At 33.8% G+C, this 20,195-nt stretch overlaps 1 protein-coding gene across 1 annotated transcript in view; it reads right to left on the bottom strand.

Annotated features, from left to right (window-relative positions):
* Position 1: 1 nt before the first annotated feature.
* Positions 2–20,195, bottom strand: part of LOC138933194 (unc-112-related protein) — a 40,156-nt gene continuing 19,962 nt past the window's right edge. The window contains exons 2-8 of the mRNA XM_070295746.1: positions 5,441–5,674; positions 3,731–3,999; positions 3,016–3,435; positions 2,096–2,524; positions 1,651–1,863; positions 1,341–1,577; positions 2–1,185 (exon numbers count right to left, since the gene is read on the bottom strand). Coding sequence (XP_070151847.1) covers positions 985–1,185; positions 1,341–1,577; positions 1,651–1,863; positions 2,096–2,524; positions 3,016–3,435; positions 3,731–3,999; positions 5,441–5,674 — 2,003 coding nt within the window. The 3' untranslated portion in view covers positions 2–984. The remainder of the gene's footprint in view (positions 1,186–1,340; positions 1,578–1,650; positions 1,864–2,095; positions 2,525–3,015; positions 3,436–3,730; positions 4,000–5,440; positions 5,675–20,195) is intronic.

The raw sequence follows: 20,195 nt of genomic DNA, 5'->3' as shown, positions 1-20,195 counted from the left end.
ATGTATTAATAATAATAATATTTATTATACAGTTACTGTCTATTAATATACAAAACTATAATCTTTTTTTTTTGTTACATGTACATATATAATGTAGTACTTCTTATAGATGTAATGTATATAACGACGTGAGATATACTTTTCTATACCTAATTTACATTACAATAACAAATAATTTATACACACGATTTCTTGCGTTATAAAGTCAAATTCGCATTCGATGTAGCACCTTGTGACACTAAAGAGGACATAAACACATATATTATAAGAGAAAAAGGATTATAATCACTCATTTAAATGTTATGCAATATAAAGGAACCTACTATTGAAAACAATTTTTTGATTAAATAAAAATCGATATATTTCTTTGTTATGTAGAGAGTATTACCCTAATACATTATGATGTTTTGCAGGTTTTCTCGTTTGTGCGTGTTCGACATATTCGTTTATTAGTTCGTCTAATATTATTCATTCTCAATGGCAGATTTTTCACGAGTAGAAAAAGTTTTGTATAAAAGTATAATTCGTCTATGTAAAAAATAGGGTTTTGCAGACGTCTATTTATAAAACCTTTATAACTATATGTAGAAAATGGATTCTCTCTTTTTTCATGGAAAGGAGGCCCTGATTTCAATGATTGTTAATATGTATTGGTACTTTATAAGATTAAAGTGCTCTAGTCAAGGGGTAGTAAATAAATCTTTAAGTAGCCTCCTGTCAAATCAAAATAATTATAATCGTTAAAACTCTCGCTAAAACGTAAAGGGGATATAATATTCTATTTACAGCATACAGCATTATAAAATATGTGATATATAACTACGATCAGATTTAAATATTTTTACAAATGTCAACCAGCGTGCAGACGTTGAACAGAACGTGACGTATGTTGATAAACCGGCAAAACGTATTTTATCATCGTTTTTAGAATATGTTAGAACTTATTACAATTTTTATCTTTTTTTTTTCATATACATTTTTAGATTAAACCCATCCACCGGTCAACTTGTGGAACATCTCCTCATTTAACGTCTGATTCGCTTCCTTCGAGCGCATCGACAAGAAGATGTAGCCTCCTATAAATTCGTGAACGACTTTGCAGTCTGCCGACTGGCATTCGAAAATTATATTCTCTTCCTCGAATTGTACCATCATGTGTTTTACTTCCCAGTTAACATTCCACGCCTGCGAAACATAAATAATCATGCATTTTCTCTCAGATGTCCTTAAATTGTATACACGAAAGTGGATACGACTTGTGGAGAGTGAAGAGCGGTACGAACAATATAGATACAATATAAATACGTAAAGTGTATATATGTATATATATAAGTACATACCTTCATAGTATTATATCTCCAAGTTTTCAAATGATCGCCACTATGAAGCTCCATTCGCATTAGTCTGTTATTGGCAATACCCAATAATTCGTCTTTGTTCTTGCCGGTAAATCGTACGACAAAAAGCGAAATACCGTATTCCGGAAGGGATTGCCAGGCCTTAATGTAATTCAGCTTTGCTTCGATAAGAGATAAGTCTTTAACGTTTGCGTGCGCTTCCAAGATTCTTTGAACCAACTGTGAAAGAAAAGTTAATGTAGCTTGTTGATCTCTTGGTCACATAGATTTGAACGTGCAAGTGTTTTATTACCTTTCCTTTGAATTTCTTCGCAAATCGAGATGCGACGTAGTCCTCTGGTATGATATCCAAAGCATTCGGATTGATGGCCGGTGCGGGTGCAGGCCTCTGCAGTTGTAGAAAAGCTGTGATACTGTTGACCTCGCTTTCGTAGGACGCGTCGGCGAGAGTACGTCCCTTGGCCGCTAATCTGCATGCGGCCATCCACTTTGCGTATTGATGTTCCTGGAGTAAATAAAAAATATAAGAATTGTCGAGTTTTTAAATATGTGCACGTGAATCCGAATCACCAATTACAATATTTACGTCTCTAGCTATTCATAAGAACTTATTTTATTCGTCGTATATATCGATGTATATAGATGCGAAATTTAGTATTAATATATAATACATTTAGAAATGATTAAGTCAATAATGTCGCAACTTGACGAAATGTTATATGTGTTAATCCGCTTACGTTATCGCATCTGATCCACATCTCGGTCATGCCTTCAGCGCTGGGCACCTCCAATCTGATACCGTAGCGTCCTTGCGACAAATGTACATCCGGTGTGACCTCGCAACCGCGCAAATTGATCACGTAAATCGGTGATTCTGAACCGTTCGCCTCCTCTCTGCTCTTGTAGAGTCTTAACTGAAGATCACGGCATGTGAACCAATAACGTTTGAAAGCCTTTAGCGTAAAACGCTTTGGCTTGAAGAAACGCAGCTCGTCGCAGAGCTCGGGCACCTGCGTGATGTCACTGGGCCCCTTGCTGATATTGCTACCCTCCAGAGTCACTTGCAGATCCGTTAGAGCCGCGTCAATGTCATCTTCGATGGGTGAGGTCCCCCCGTTGCTATCGTACGTGGGCTGCGGTACGCTCGCCTGAAGATTCACTTGTACCTGCAATCGTCAGAGCGAAAAGTTGTAGGTGATACGATTGAGAGATTATGTAGATTTTTTTCCCTTTCAATGCTCGCCACAAGCATGTAGGTGTATAAATATACAAGATATATTTTGTGGGTCGAAGCAAAAGATGACTGCATCTTGGTCATGTTGTTGCGTGACGACATTATGGTTACGACGGAACACCGGCTGGCAAAGTAGTTGGCTTAAAGACGGAGCTATCTGCATGCGTTATGCATCGCGTGGGGTTCTTCTCTCGGAACGATGAGAATAAATATATCGAGAGCAGCCGAGAGGCAAAAACACACATACACAGTTTGTCGTAGGATTGTAAAAGTGGAATAAAAAATAAAAAGCGATGACTAACACAACTAACGAATAATTAAAATAACAAATAAATAAAATTGTATTCGAATAACTAGATAAATATTCATCTTGGAATTATGCCAATTTTTTTGCTAACTACAATATCATTTATTTGCAAATACCTGAAGTGCTGCAAACATTAGCATTTCTTCCTCGGTGCAATCAATCTCCTCTGCGAGCAATTGCCACTTGGCTTGCTCGTAAATCATATTGATGCGGACAGCATCGGTTTTTGGATTCAGATCATAGAAGGAGTAGAATTTAAACTTTAGCCTGAGCGTGTCAAATTCGCGGATACCCTGCTCCATAATCGATAGAGAGGAATCCAGCCAGGCGACGTTCATTCTTGCCCTTTCGATTAGACTCTTTGGCCTAATCAATTTTGTTCGCGTTTCTAGTGAAAGCGACGTTGGACTCTGCGCCAAGGACTCTGACAATCCGCCGTTTAATGCCTCAAGACTCATAGTGCTGTTATTGGCGTTGAAGGAGCCGGTGCTACCGAAACCGGACGAGTTATTGTTCCTCTTCCATGTTCCAGTATGCTGGAAATTTATAAGTGTAAAATCCATATTATAATCTTGCGAAAATAATCGCATTGCGACAAAGTCAAGCAATTGTGCGTTTTCTATATTAACTCTTTTTATGACATATCAAGTTGAGAGGGAAAAATGAACGCGAAATAAAATAAATATCTGGCAATGATCTGAGAATGTAATAATTGAATTTATTATAATTAGCGAATATTTTTAAAAGATATATAAAATATTTGCGTTACATAAATATTTATCAGGAATAAAACTTTTCTCCAGTTATGTTTATATACGAGTAAACCATTACCGTAACAGGAGAGCTGATTGGTGTGCTGTGATTTCTATTGTTGGGTGTGACTGGCGCGCACATGAATGGACTCGATTGATCTAAGCTTCCGGTAGATCCTCTGGGACTCTGGCTAACTGGAATGAAGGTATTCGTGTCGGCCGGTACGTTCCAGTGACCGTTCTTTTGATTCTCGATCTTCTTCTTGGCTGGCAAGTCCTTTAGATTGTATTTCAGATGATTCGATTCGAGCGGCTTGCAGAACGAAAGCTCCTCTGGGTGTCTAATGCCTGCGGCAACGTTCGCGCAATAATTTGCGTGTTAATTTCGCATTTAATCTAGATATATTAAAGAGATGCATATTGTTGTTTCGCTTCTAAACGAAAGGCAAATTAACATGACGCACGCAGTCATGGCACTCATTTTCCAGCATACTTTGCGTATTAGCGTCTATTTATGAATATGATACACACTGATCTCATATCGTTGATGTCTATTAAATAGAATCATCCTACCGATAAAAGTGTCAAAATAATAGAGTCCGATAGGCGAATAATTAGGTATAATTCTTATCTAGTTTTAACAGTTATATAAGTTTTAGATTTTATTTAGTTCTTCTTTCTTTTTCTTTTTTTCATTGCTTCGCGTGCGATTCCAATTCTTAAATTGTTGAAAATATTAGTAAAGATTTTCTTTTTTTCTCACCTATTTTAAATCTTTTCAACTTTTTAACAATAAGATATATTAAATCAATGTTAAACAATGTAAAAACAACAGATTCATCAATTTCGTCGTTGATTATTTTCTGTTTCAGATGACGTTATAATTCTGAGAATTACTTTTAGGTCATTATAAAACAAGATAAGCTCGCATATATCTCTTTCAACATTTCTTTTTTCTAATCGAAAATCAGTTTTATCCTCTCGACCGAATTATCGCGTTAACCCACTTCCTTGATTAAAAAGCTAGCTTAGAGCTTGTTGCGGTGGTGAATTGACAGCCACAATGGTTTATGACGTAACGTTCGCGTGACTGCAAAAATTTATCATTTCTATTTCTCTTATATTATCATGTATAATATTTCTGCTGATGCAGCTATACGCTTTAGAGAAGAATTATGATAGATTTGTTTATATGCAGAATACTATTGCAATTTATTTATTACATGCTTATTAATATAATACAAATGTATATAATGTACTAATGAATAAAAGAAAATTTATTGTAATGAGATAGAAATGAAAAAACTTTCTAAATTTCGAAAAATTTTGTCAAAATCTGTCTTCCTAAATTACCTTCTTATCAAAAACATGAAATAACGCAAAATTATTCTCTCGTTGTCAGATAATTATATAGGAGTAGCCATAGGCGGCAGTTTCAAAATGTATTGCACGATATTATTTTGAAGTATATAGAATATTTTAAGTATACAAAATACAAAAAGTACGACACTTCCAAAAAAAAAAACATTTTCTTTAAACTGCAGATTTTTTTACATCATTCCAAGTCCATTCGTTCTTATTAAAAAATGAAAAGAGCGTAATGTATACATCCCGTCAAATATTTATACTTTCTTATCAAATCTTCGTATCAATAAAAAAAAAATATATATATATATATATATTTATTTCCCGCAATTGACGTTGGCACGAAGGCACGGAACGAGACTGACGTCACGCTTGTCTCTATATATTACTCTCCTTAAATGGTGTTAATAGATTTGCGACTCACCGAGTTCCTTGCACAAATTAATGACCGCGTTGAATGTCTTGACCGAAAAATCGACTCGGCAATCGAGGCAGCGCATATCCGGCAATTGCACCCTTAGAGTTTTATGCATCGGCGTGAAATGCAGCGATGCATCCGCTGCTACGCCGTACTGATCCAGCGTGCTGCGCGTTCTGGTTAGCCAATGATTTCGTTCTGGCCACCAAAGTGCGTGATCCGACCAGTCCATAGCGATGTCTGCGAAACGAAAGAAATGCATCGAAAATTCACACGAGCAAAAGATTCAAACGAGGAGAATGAGGTGAGGTGAGGGTTGTTTCTGGAATATTCTTCTTATCTTAAAGTTTATATTTAATCTTTTCCAGACACGAATAGTATATTATACGTGATAAAAGTATTCGTATTCTCTCCTTAATTGTTGACCTCGAAACGATCGAGAGAGACATACGGTCTTTTTAGAAATAATTTGATGGAATTTTCATCGCATTGGAAATTACTCAAAAAGTACTTAATGAAAAAATACTTTATTATAGTGTTTTGAAAAGCTCTCGACATGAGCTATAAGAATGTGCAATAAAAAATAGGGGATTCCATTTAAGAAATTAAAGGTGTCCTTGACTTGACCTTAACGATACCATCCAAGGTCAAACCAATGACACGCGTAGTACCATCTTACGTTCCCCTCAAAACCATACAATTTTTGTTCAAAACGTTTTTCTCTAAAATGCTTAGTTTTTGAAAGAAAAGGAGTGTACGGGTGGTCTAGGACAGCCTGTATAAGCTTTATTGAAAAATACGATGTAACGAAGAAATTTGAATATCGAAGAATCTGGTAACGCACGCCGAAATTTACTGGTTGAAAAAATGTCTAAAGTAGACAATATACAAGATGTTCGTGTACATAGATCCCGAGTAAATATACTTAAGGGCATGGCAGTGGACAAGGTCGGATGCGGAAGACGAGAAGGGTGTCGGATAACTCGAGGGTCCCGTCCCTCGAAAACCGCAGGGACCGCTCGCACCGGGAACAAGACATCCGACCATGGAACGTGGGGCAAATAAGCGTTTACGCTTGGACGAAAAGTCAATTTTCACAGCTGTTCGCGTAGTACCCCATATTTCCTATACGCTCCATTTAATGACTTTGGGGTACCGAAAATCCGTGCAGGTTCCCGAGGGGAGGGTTTAAAACTATTATTAAGCTGCACACATGGAATTGTGATTGCGAGCAAATACGGTATAAAATAGTACGAAGAAAACTGTCGAATGAGGGGAAATATACGTAAATACATATACAGGGTGAGGCATTTATATTGAGACATCTAAATATCTAAAAAATAATGCAAGATGGAAAGAAATGTTTCGGACAAAAGTTGTTCGGTTCTAAGGCGGTCATAAGATGGTGCCATTAGTTTGACCCTGGGGTGGAGGCGCTTCGGAGATTTCAATGTCAATCTTGTTTTATTTTCTTCACACCGATTGATGTCTCTCATTTTTTGAGCTTAAAATATTAAGGTAACATTATTGCAAAATAAATAATTTTATGAGATATTTCATAGTTTACGTAAAATTATGTCCAAGTAAAGTAATAAAATAAAGTATAAAATATCTCGCAAACTATTAAACTTTTGGCCATCATACCCCTATAACTTTTTATACGGAATATTGCAAGGAATCGATTTATGTAAAAAAATTAGGGTGTTTCCATTAAAAGAAAACAAGATTGACATTGAAATCTCCGAAGCGCGTCCACTCATCTTATGACCCCCTTAGAACCGAACAACTTTTGTCTGAAACATTTCTTTCTATCTTGCTTCATTTCTTAGATATTTTAGGTGTCTCGATATAAATGCCCCATCCTGTATTGTATATATAAGACCGCAATTATTGAAAAATTATTCGCTTAACGAGAAGGAGGAAACTTAATTAAAATCTAAATGCGGATATAGATACATCATAAATAATTTATGATCTAAAAATCTAAATCTTAAAAGAGGATAAAAATATTTGCGTGTGATGAAGATAGAATACTTTTGTATCGTTAAATTGAAAAAATGGCGCACTTTGCGACGCGAATCGAATCCACCGCGATCACACAGCTGTAATCTATAAATATTTTGCGAATTTTATCACCGCATGAGACCAGCCACTCGCTTGTTAACTGCTTGTTTTCACACGCGCGCATTCGAATAACAGCCTACGAGAATTTCCGCCTACACAACAGATGTACGAATTTATCTCTTGTGTGTGTGTGTGTTTTTATTTCTGTTTCTATACGCATTTCCTTTCGCTCCACTTTTAACCGTGACAATCGCGCGCTGCGATGATCAAAGTTGCGATAAATACGCGAGATGAAAATTTTCAATTTTATATTTTATTCCGAATATTCGAATGAATTTATGTTTTATTCATTATTCTCTTTATCTCTTATTGTTCCTTATTTGTCTACTTTAATAATCGGTAGATCCATCGATCTTTGGAGTACAGGACGGAAGCAAACGGTATGTCGATTGGTTCGACATAGGAAAATGTTCGTCGCGATAGAGAGCACGTTTAATATGGCATATATTCCTATAAGAATCCCTCACATAATATTTTTGTGAAAAAAATATCAATCAATAAATAAGATAATACAAATATCTTTATGGCTCACTGTACTATTGTAGGTTCGTTTTAATCATTGAGACAAATAAAATAAAACTAGATTTGTGATTGATAGACTTGGCATCGTGCTCGAGTCAAGCAACAAGTTATATACGGAATGCTTCGTCTCATTCTTTTCGACAAAAAATTTGTTTAACCGATTTACGATTTTAATTTCTTTTTCTCCGCAAATGAAATCGATTGAGCAGTATATTTTCACACAGTTTCTTTTAATTTTAAATGTGTCTTCAATGTCTTAATAAATAAGCTATATATTTTTGAATTTTCAATTTCTTCTCATTGTTACAAGTCTTATCAGTACCTCGATACAAAGAATCGGGATCCCGCTAACAGCTGATTTATTATAGGCGTAGGTGTGAAATTATTTCTATTGACACACGTCAATACGACACGCGATAATGCTGGATAGCACCGGAAGAAAATTCGGAAACTTTTCGGACAGACTATATATTTTATATTATAGAAGATGTGACATAATTCGTTATAAAAATTATATTTCACATGCTTTTATATAAAGAAAGATCAAAGACTTTTATGGATAAATTGAGAAATATTTACAATTTTCCTAATTTGTTTTGTGTGTCTGTCACAGGAATGAATGTAATAATAAAGTAGGGGAGTTTCAATTTAACGTAAATCAAATATTTAAAACTTTATTAGTAACGATAAAATAATAATGTAAATCTAAGAAAATATATATATATATATTTATACATAATTTTTATATCCCTTTTTTCTTTATTTTATGCTTTTTAGTTTGTCTTTCGTAGTTATTTTTAGAGAATAAGAAACGCATCGTAGAAACGCATAAAGTCAAGGCGTTGCCGAATGTAGATAAAATTTTTGCAGATTAAACTTGCTTTCAACTTGCTTTCGCAACATGTCCCGGTAGCAACGACCGCGATATTTGCGTATGACGTCTATTTATACTCCCTCTCAAGAGTACGAGGGATCCATACGCGACACTCGCCATCCGACACACGTGAAATCGGTCTCTGGCACGAAACAGAACCCGTCTGTTTTCGTTACGTCGTCGAAAAATTGTAGGGAGAACATTCTCGCGTAGGCGGTTTAACATACCAAGTATCCAGGAGCCAATCTTTCCTAATACGATGAGAACGATTCTATTTTAACATACGTGTTTGCATGTAGAGAGTCCCTGTTGTGTATACGCAAGAGAATAAATTTCTTTCAACAGATTCGATAATATATAATTCCTGGATTTTTTATTTATTCTTCATTTATCCTTGACTACGATTAATTATATGTGTGTGTGTGTGTGTGTGGAGTAAGAAGGGTGAGCTTTAATAAGAGAAGCGGGACGCACACGTGGCGGCATGTAACATCCCCTCTTTCCTCTTCAACGACAAATATTAAGCGGAAGTCGGCGTACAAAATTATGCCACACAATAATGACTCGTAATCGTATACTATACAACGTATAATAAGAATTATACTCATTTCTTCTATTTCTTATGCGAATTCCAGTACGGAAAATGAAGAGCTTTCCACGTGTATTCTGTCCATATCTCGGGCCATGAAATGTGAGATATTCAGCGTTGAAAAGGGGTTGTAAGGACACGTGTTATTGAGCTTGTCAAGATTAAGGGAGCAATTGGTTTAAGCAGTCAAAACGGTACAAAGTAATTGATGTAATCGAACGTTGTAACTTAAAAAAAAAAAAAATACTAACCCAACGTTATATCTCTATCATCGCAAATAAATATTATCGCGACTTTATGATTACTTTTGCGCATTCTTCAACAACCTAACGTACCCAACATAAAGAAGAAAAAGCATAAAAATATAAAACTAAATATAATTTTCATTTATATGTATAAAACTTGTATTGCTAATTTAAATAATACAGTTTACATCGAAATACGAGATATTACAGCCTTTTATCTTTTTTCTTCATTTCCTAAAAAAATCCTAAACCCTCGTGTAACCACATCCTAAACATCCTAATCATCCATTTTAACATAAATTTGTATGGAATAAAATAAGAAGGGGCTATTAAAATTAAAAGAGGAATATTAAAATATCGAAATTAAATATCTATAAATTAAAAATTAATACATCTATTTATTTATATATTATTATAATGTGTCATAAAATGCTAAGGTTTGCACGATGAAATAATAACATTGTCTTTAACATTGTGATAATTATCTGCAACAATATTTTAACAATTTAATGTATAATAATCAAATATCTTTCTTGTTAAAAAAAATAAATAAATAAAAAAGTGTCGTGTAAATCCAAGTCTGAGATATATCTAAACGAAAGCGACGTTGTTTAAATACACCCTTCGTTATACCCGTGTTTCTCATTCCTCTTCGCTTCAAAGTCCAAAGGGTTTTTCAACATTGAGCCACCCCCTTTCGATGCACAAAGGTGCGTGTGGATGTGTGTGGCTGCTGAAATACCGCATGTTGGCGAGGACTAGTTTTCATCCCCTTCGCTGCTCGTTCGTTTAACCGCGTCGTTTTCTTTTGCGACTTTACAAACGCGAAACTTCAAATAGCCATAAAATCAAAGCGGCGAAAAAATTCTTTAAATTAAAAGAAAAAAAAGAAGAGAAGCACTAGATATTAGCAATGTCATTAAAAAGACTTATTCTCTTATTTCTCGTAATTATTTTATTTATGTTCTTATTGAATTGTGTGTGCGTAGAGATGAACGAATCAGATAAAAGAACTATTTCTTTAAAAATTTTTATTTTTCAATTTATCCATAGCTACAAACACTTCTATATCATAATTACGATTTAACCTAATCAAAAATATATCAGCAATTAAGACTGAAAGATTATTCAATCGATGGTATAGGCGAGAGATATGTAAATTGGCAGACCTGTTGCGCTGACTCTATTTAAATCGAATCCCCCCCTTGTATCGCGTCGTACAGCGTAATCGGATTTTCACGATACAAACGATTGAAGGGGGGGGGGGGAATACAATTGCTTTAATCGATGTCGATTACACTATTAGTGATGTAATAGTAAGAATGCGTAAACGTAGTAACGTGCATCGATTTTACCGTTCAATATAATGTATAATTCTATAATTACACATCACAATACTGTTATGGATATTAATAAAATTTTAAATATACAATATACAATAGACACACAGTATATAAAAAAAAAAAAAAAAAAAAAAAAAAAAAAAAATCTGGATTTTAGATACCTTTTCTTTTTATAAAGAAAAAGAAATAAAAAAAAAATATAACGCGTCTAATAAAATTTTTGTCACAAAAAAGCCAATTTGTCAGACAGAATATTCGTCGTAAGATTCAGAGGATAGATCAAGTTTATCGTGTATGAAAAATATGTTGAAAAATGTGAAAGGGAAAAATTTACGATGATAAAAAACATTTGCTTTCATAGGCTGGCTTAATTGCTCTAAAATAAACGCTGACTCAGAACGGACGCCCTTAATTCGGTTTAATCCATTTGTACCAACGCGATACGAAGCTCCAGATGTACCACTCGTAATTTAATACCATACGAGACGAAAGATCAGCCGCGTGACGATCAGTTCGTTTTCCCAAGAGGTATTACAAAAATATCTTACATCATTATGGCATTATATTGCTAGATAATTCACTATAGACTACGAAATGCGTTTTTATTATTTAATTCGCTATTCGGATATAAAATTATTCATTATATTAAAATTATATTTATTGTTCGTATTATTTGTTATTCTTATTTTTCGTTATTCAAATTACTCGTTATTGTTTATTTACAGAATGTATAATAAAATGTATGAAGAATTGAAGATTGAGTTTTAGCGCATCAAATTTAAAAAGAGTACACGTCATAATAATAGTCACTTCTTTATTAATATCTATCAATTTGCTATTTTTATCCCTTAATTGCCCAAAATAGAATTATAATATCTTTTAATTCTTTATGGTATTAAATTATTTGAAATTTTATTCAAATTTTTTATAGTGTTGCAAAATAATAATGTTACTGATATTAGGAGCCCTTTAGAAGCCAAACTGATCGATTCCATTTTTGTAAATTTCTTAATTTTTAATACCTTACATTAATCATATGTGCTAATACTAAATTTTAAAAATTTGCAAAAAATGATGTTAATCAAAGAGAGAGAGAGAGAGAGAGAGAGAGAGAGAGAGAGAGAAAGGGGGGGGGGGAGTTCGGCTTTCAAAGAACTCATTAATAAAACTATGTAAGCCTCCACGTAGTCGAAGTATCACGTGGTATTGATTGATCGTCCGCTAACACGCAACAGGTGTCTTTATAATGCACCTTGTATTGCCGTGCATTGGAATCATTATTCTAGAAAAATATCTATGTACAGTTAAATATAAACAGAGTCCTTTATTTGTAGTATAACCAAGAAGATAACTACAGAAAAAATACAAAGAAAATGTAAAATAAAACTTTTTCATTATATATATAAAATTTTTTTTAAATCTATACGATAAGCGTCTTTTCTATACAACAAAATAAATATTTCTTCAACTTATTTTCTATAGATAGAATTTATCTACTTGTATTTTATGATCATTAAGATGCCATATGTATACGATATATATCATGACTGAGCTCGTTTCTTGAGAAAAAGACAATTTAAAAATATAAAATAAATATACACGGAGAAATAAGTATGATATATTATTAAAGAATGTATTCTTCTTTTATTTCCATACTCTTCGAATGAAGAAGCTGCAACGTTTTGCGATAAGATATGATCGCTCGCTACGATGTCGGTAAATGAGAAAACGCGAAGCGAAACGGCGATGCTACCAGTATAAACTTCCTCCGTACGAACGAATGAATATGTATGCTGAATTTAATTAGCCAGTCAAGGCCGTAACTGTTTCGTTACGGCCATTGCGACTACTCCGTCGTCATCATACATATATAATAAGTATCTTTTCCGTAGTGTTCTTCATCTTTTTCAAGAGATCACACATTAATATTTTGTTGATAATTAATTTCTTTTTTAATAATAAAATATAATTATAAAATAATAATAGTAAAATAAAAAAAAATACAGAAAACTACCATCATTTATCATTCACATTCACCATCTATTATTGAAAATTGATAAATGTGTTAAATTTTTTTATAATATATTTATTTTTAATATCTTTTATAAAATATACAATACACTTTACAGAATTCAGTTCTATTAAGGAGAGAAAAAAAAGAGTAAAAAGCGAATTCAAGGAACGAGAGAAAGGATTTTTTTTCAACTGTTATGCGCGCGCGCACCTTATCTAATCGGTATGTGCACAATGAGATTGAGATATTTTCTCAGTAACGCCTATCTTGCAAAAGATATCTAATCGCAAAAGTTTAGAATTTATTTGATTTTGTGTAAAGTAGCACGATAGTTATATTAGCGACGATATGTTTTGAAAGCTATTTAATAACGTTTAATGTATTAGGTGTACAACTTTGCTTCCGCCGTTTTTTTTCCCGAAATTCGAGGCTTTATTGTAAAAAACTGATTATACATTTTGAAATTGCTTGTTGAGTCACTCCCAATGATCGTGCCAATTCTTTTTGACTTTGACTCGAGTCTTCATTAAGTAATGCCTCCAATTCTGCATCTTCGAAAACCTTCTCTCTTCCATCGCTATGCCGGTCTTCGACGTGAAAATCACCGTTCTTGAAGCGTTGAAACCACTCACGACACGTTCTTTCACTAATAGCGGCTTCACCATAAGTATTTGAGAGCATTCGATGAGCCTCAGCCGCAGATTTCTTCACATTGAAGCAGAAAATTAAAACCTCCCGCAAATGACGAGAATTTGGCTCGTAAACTGACATTTTCAATCGAGAATAACTTTATGATGCAGACACCAATCGACTAATGTTTCTATGGGGTTATGTTGACAGATGCCCAAGTTTATTGCATGACGTCTATGATCTATTTATTTCGACCACTACTTAGCGCTAAAGCCATCTATAGGAAAACGGCGGAAGCAAAGGTGTATACCTAATATTTCAATAAAAAATACAATAGAATAATTATAAATCTTTCATCATGAATGAGCATGCTAATTTTCGGATTTTAATAAATTTTAATTAATTATCTTATATATATTTGTGACATTTATACACATGACAAAATTGAATTATACTGAATAATTTTACGATTTTGATATTTTTCTCGCAATGTTTTCATCAAATGCGAAAAAGGTAATTCGAATGTGAAAAAAGTAGGAGTTTCATCGACGATCGACAATGAGAAGCAAGTTGACGAAAATAGTTGTTTTTGATCGTATTATGTACTGGAATTTCCGAAGCATACAAGATTACCGTGATATATATATCGACGATGAAATCGGGTCAGGAGAAACACTCCTTACGTTCAATATTCGGTATCCGTATAATAATCGATACGATAGTTTCACGAGTTTCAGCTATGAAAGAAAGACTCACAATAATATTATTCTCTGTAGGATAAAAAAACTTTTCTATCGTATATATAGTATAGAAATATATGGTACAGGGTGTCCCCAATTTAAATGGCAAAACTTCAAGAGCGCGTAGGGGACCGAGAAACTAAGACGACGAATCCTTTAGAGGTTTGCTCGTTTTTCCTCCATTTTAGAGAAAATCGCAAAAATTCAATCTCTCGTCGGTTGCTCTCTCGAGTCGATTGGCATCCAATAAACTTTCTGCTTCAAGATTCCTTACACGTGTAAACGTATGATGTTATTCTTTGCGGTGCCAATCGATTCAAGAGGGCAATTAAGAGACCCAATCATAGATGCAGTGCACCAAATATCACTAGAACAATGTCTAGCTGCGATTAACGAGGCCGGTGCTAGATGTAACGCTTACATTGCTGCAAGAAGGCAACGTTTTGAACAATATCTGCATTGAATAGATGATAACATAAATAAATAAAAAAACGAAAACTTGTTTTGTTTCTTTCCTTGTGATTTTTCTCCAAAATGGAGGAAAGATGAGCAAATCTCTAAAGGACTTTCCATCTTAGCTTTTCGGTCACCTACACGCTCCTGAAGTTTTGCCATTTAAATTGAGGACATCCTGTATAGTATAGAAATTTTCGGCGCAGAAGATTCTCTCTTATATATTTTATATTTTTGCACTTAAATAGCCTTGTTTGTTGCATTTTTCAATTTCTATCGCATTTAGTGCGATATTACATTGTCGTGCTAATTTCAATTTTATAAATTTAAAGCAAAATATATGTGGTGTGTGTGTGTGTGTGTGTAAAGTTGGCGTATCATTTCGCGAAAGCTCATAAATAATTAAAAATTTTGACTTTATTTGCAATAGTGCTAAAATTCTTGATAATTTAAACTTTAAACAAATAATTCTGGCAATTACATGGAGGAAAACGATTTGGGACAAACTGAACCGCCAAATTCACGCAGTGTCTCTACTTTGTCCTATGCCATTTTCTTTGTTTTAACATCTAGAAGAAGATGACTATATAGAAAACGACGCAGGGACGTATCGATTTGGCGAACGTAGACCGATCCATATATGGGGTGTATCTAACGAATTATATCAATTAGATGCAATTGCGAAAAGAAAAGAATCGGTTTTTTAAAAAGTACATTTTCTTTTTTTTCGATGCAACTATTTTTTAAAAGATTATTAGAAATAAAATTTCATAGTGCGTTGGATAAAAAATGAAGTAACACACATATGGCATATTATAAAAAATTTTGTAATTTTTTTAGTAAATTTTGCAACAGAAATAAAAAAGTAAAAAATGTAGCATACAATTGATTCTTTTCTAATTAACGCAACTACGTCCATGTTGTGTAAATAAAGCTTCTATATAAAAAGTCAAATAATTCGAAGATTAATATATTATTTATTAAAGTTAATCGCTTCTAATCATCTTGAGAATCAAATTGAGAACGTGCCTGTCTCTCGATTAACAGTAGACTCGATTATGCTGCTTCTTTTCTCCTCTCTCTTTTCGAGATGAGCATTTAATATCTTTTTAAAATATATTTGAAACTCTAAAACTTTTCGGAAAAAAGTTAGAATTTTAACGATTGTATCAAAATTCTGAAAATAAAATATTAAATTTCGTAGACACGTTTATCATAATCATATTTAATTTAGATAACACAAGAGACAGGAAAAAGATTGATTGAACACAAAAAACAATATTTAAATTTAATTGCATGGATAATATTTATATTAATACCCACTAATAATTAATCTATGTCTGAAGGGCACAAAATGGCGATCTTGCGCGTCGCCCACATGTGATATCATATACAAGATGAAAGATTGCAGGAAGTGCTTTTACATAATCCTACGTGTATCACAGTGACGCGTTTATATTTCTCGACCTCAATGCCTGTAATTATTCCGCCTTCAATGTGAATAAAGAATCGCTGCGTTCTTCGCAAAAAAATTTTGTCATCAAATTGAACACAATCTGTTTAGATCGGCAATATTTTCAATAATACTGCAATTGTAAAAATATATTGGCAAAGTTAAAACTTTTTCAAATCTGTTTAATTTCACCAAATTATACAATTTCTTATTATTGCACAGTTAACAGATGTTAAAAAAAAAAAAAAAAAATCCACGAATACAAAACTTTTCCCAAATCGTGAAAAACAAGATATGGAATGACGACGAAAGAATCTCACGACAAGAATCCCCCATAAGGCGAATAGTTACACATACGCGAATGACAAGGGAAGGCGAGAACGGTTGAGAAGGCGGTTAGAGAGAGAAAAGGATGAAAGAAGTTGGGGAAAGAAAGTTTTACAGAGGAAGAGAGGGAGAGAGGAAGACGAACGAGCGGCAAAAGCGAAATGGAGGGCGATATATATATATATATATATATGTACAGAGAGGGCGGAACGGAGGACAATAAATGTCAGAACAACGACCTCGCGGTGGCTAGCCAAACGACTAGACAGATCGACCAGATCGTCGACGAAATCTTTCGTTTCGCGACACTATTCGAGATTGGCAAAAAAAAATTTCGTCTTCCCAAACAGAGACATCGACATTATATATGTATCTTATGAATGAAAAATTAGGCCAATAAAAAAAAAAAAAAGATGCCATTTTTCATTAAGAAAATAGGTAATCATTTAAGAAAATTGCAAATTTATGACAAAAATTGTCATTAAAATTAAAATCGGGCCATTTATGCCAATTATGTATATATTCCGCTTTAGTTTATAAATCATGTCGTTTATATAATATTAAAAACTGAGAGGTATGAAAAAAGTATGCGATTAAATTTTTGCTAAGAAAAAATCAGTTCAAATCGATCGAAGGATCTATTTCCAAAGTGAAAGATTCGCGAAATGATTATAAGACGGTTATCTAGTCCTATTTCTGATTTTGCGCGATATATATATATATATATATATATTTTTTTTTTCAGATTTCCTTGCGGTAAGTCGTGAAGAATATGGCGTCATACGATAATTTTGGTTTATGACATCTGCTACTCCTCTCCTCTTCTCTTCAGCCCTTTCGAGGAACTGGGTCACAGTAATATATTTATAGAAAGGGGGTTCCTGAAGGGGGGTGGGGAGATGACTAGCGAGTCTGAAGAGATATTATTGGACTCTCGCGATACTAGTCGCGGATCTCTGTGTCTTCTTCAAACAAATCATTGAGCACGCTGCTTTAAAAGGGTCAACAGACGGTAAAAGACTGCCTCAAGAATATGTCTTCTCAGACGGGTATGCAAGTCAAAATATATCTTTACGATTATCTTCTCTGAGAAGGCGCGACAATTTAAATATCTAATTTAATTAGATCGTTAATTAAAAAACTAGCAATGCTATATCGTTATACGAATGCTTGCAAATTTTATAATACTAAACATTATACATAATTACAATTTGGCATAATCAGTGTTAAATGATTATGATGTATAAAAATATGCGCATTTATTTTTAGATTAATACACTAGGTTTTTTTTTAAATATACAACATATTGTAAAAAAATTACGATTTAACTTCAAAAGTTTATTTAAAATTCATCGAGCTATGTGTTCGCATACGGTGACAATTTATTTATCTCTCTGTTAAATTTGTGATTAAAATTACACTTGTCATTATATACGTATTATGTCACGCGTATACAATTAAATTTGCATTTTTCATTATTCGCACTCGCAATCCCATTCCGATTAATTTAATCCTTCAATGCGCGAGAAGCTTTATTATGAGGATGGGCGAGAGAATTTAAAAGTGAGACGATCGTGAGACAAATTGACTTTGTCGACCCTCGGCCACGGTCGTCGCAAAAGTTTTCCGCACAGAGGCGTGCGAATAGAGAGAAAAGTGAGCGGAAAAGGCGGAAGAGAATAAGGGGAGGGGAAAAGAATGGAAATAGCCAAGTAGGGAGCGAGCTCAATTAGTCGCTTCACGGGAAATGCACGCGGTAATGAGACATGGCTGAACCGCCGGACGCTTCCGGTACATCGAGTAATTTCACCGTTCATGCGAAATTGTGTTTTCACGTGTTTCACTTTCTCGTCGACGAAACGAGACAAACATTTCGAAACCATTGCGTCCAATCAAAATTCTTTTATTTAAAATAATATGTAATTTATTCGATTGACCGAGCGATTAAGTGAGATAAATCTTTAATTTAATATCTTGTTGTTAGAGTGACAAGAGACTTGCGTTAATATAATATAATAAACGGAAATATAAACAATTTTCCCATTTTTTTTTCCCCATGAAAAAATATGGTAACCGAGAATGTAACGTATGTATGGTAAAATGTGTGATTCGTAGAAAGATCGCCATAAAGTCTTGCGAGAATAACCTTTTCTAGTTGCGGGAAACGAGGGGGAGAGAGACGGATCAATGTTGCAAAATATATTCGCGCGATTGGGAAAGTTTGCTCGGGGTTAAGGAACGAAGAGAGAGAGAGAGAGAGAGAGAGAGAGAGAGAGAGAGAGAGAGAGAGAGTCTGATTATTTTCGCTCTGCGTTTCAATCGATTTTCATCGGTATATCTCTTACGATTCCTTTTTTAGCATATTTATAGGGGCACAACTCTCTCCCAAATTCATCCTTTTATTAAGTGATCAAAAATTATAACCATTTGTCTTCGTAAATCAGGATAGAAGAATAGAAGGAATTTTTTTTTTTTTTTTTTTTTTCCCCAATTGATAACATTAAGACTGGACTGCGCAAACAATATTTGACAGCTAGATGAGGATAAGAAGTGTGTTATGTTACGACTTTAATAATGTTTGCGAACCTTGAAGTAGAATTTTTTTTTTTAAGTCACCGACTCGATAATTACTAATTACTATACAGAGTGGGGCATTTATATTGAGACATCTAAATATCTAAAAAATAATGCAAGATGGAAAGAAATGTTTCGGACAAAAGTTGTTCGGTTCTAAGGGGGTCATAAGATGGTTGCCATCAGTTTGACCCTGGGGTGGAGGCGCATCGGAGATTTCAATGTCAATCTTGTTTTATTTTCTTCACACCGATTGATGTCTCTCATTTTTTGAGCTTAAAATATTAAGGTAACATTATTGCAAAATAAATAATTTTATGAGATATTTCGTAGTTTACGTAAAATTATGTCCAAGTAAAGTAATAAAATAAAGTATAAAATATCTCGCAAACTATTAAACTTTTGGCCATCATACCCCTATAACTTTTTATGCGGAATATTGCGAGGAATCGATTTATGTAAAAAGAATTGGGGTGTTTCCATTAAAAAAAAACAAAAAAAAACAAGGTTGACATTGAAATCTCCGAAGCGCGTCCACTCATCTTATGACCCCCTTAGAACCGAACAACTTTTGTCTGAAACATTTCTTTCTATCTTGCTTTATTTTTTAAATATTTAGGTGTCTCGATATAAATGCCCCACCCTGTATATATGATACTATTTTGACAATAATCCTGATGCTATCATTTATTAATTCCCCCCCCCTCCGCCCCCTCCTCTCTCTCTCTCTCTCTCTCTAAACATATATCTATATACATATAAAATGGCAGATGATACTTTTTATTTTAAAATATTTTATTCAAAATAAATTTCGTGTTTTTATCGTATTCAGAAAAATACAAGTTACGTAAGTTTCATGAAAGCAAGTTTCTA

This window comes from Polyergus mexicanus, unplaced genomic scaffold, assembly GCF_030449975.1.
Source record: "Polyergus mexicanus isolate NDT 795.1 unplaced genomic scaffold, iyPolMexi1.0 SCAF_5, whole genome shotgun sequence".
NCBI classification, from domain to species: Eukaryota; Metazoa; Arthropoda; class Insecta; order Hymenoptera; family Formicidae; genus Polyergus; species Polyergus mexicanus.
The sequence above is the reverse complement of the archived record's forward strand: the minus strand, read 5'-3'. Positions and strand labels throughout refer to the sequence as shown.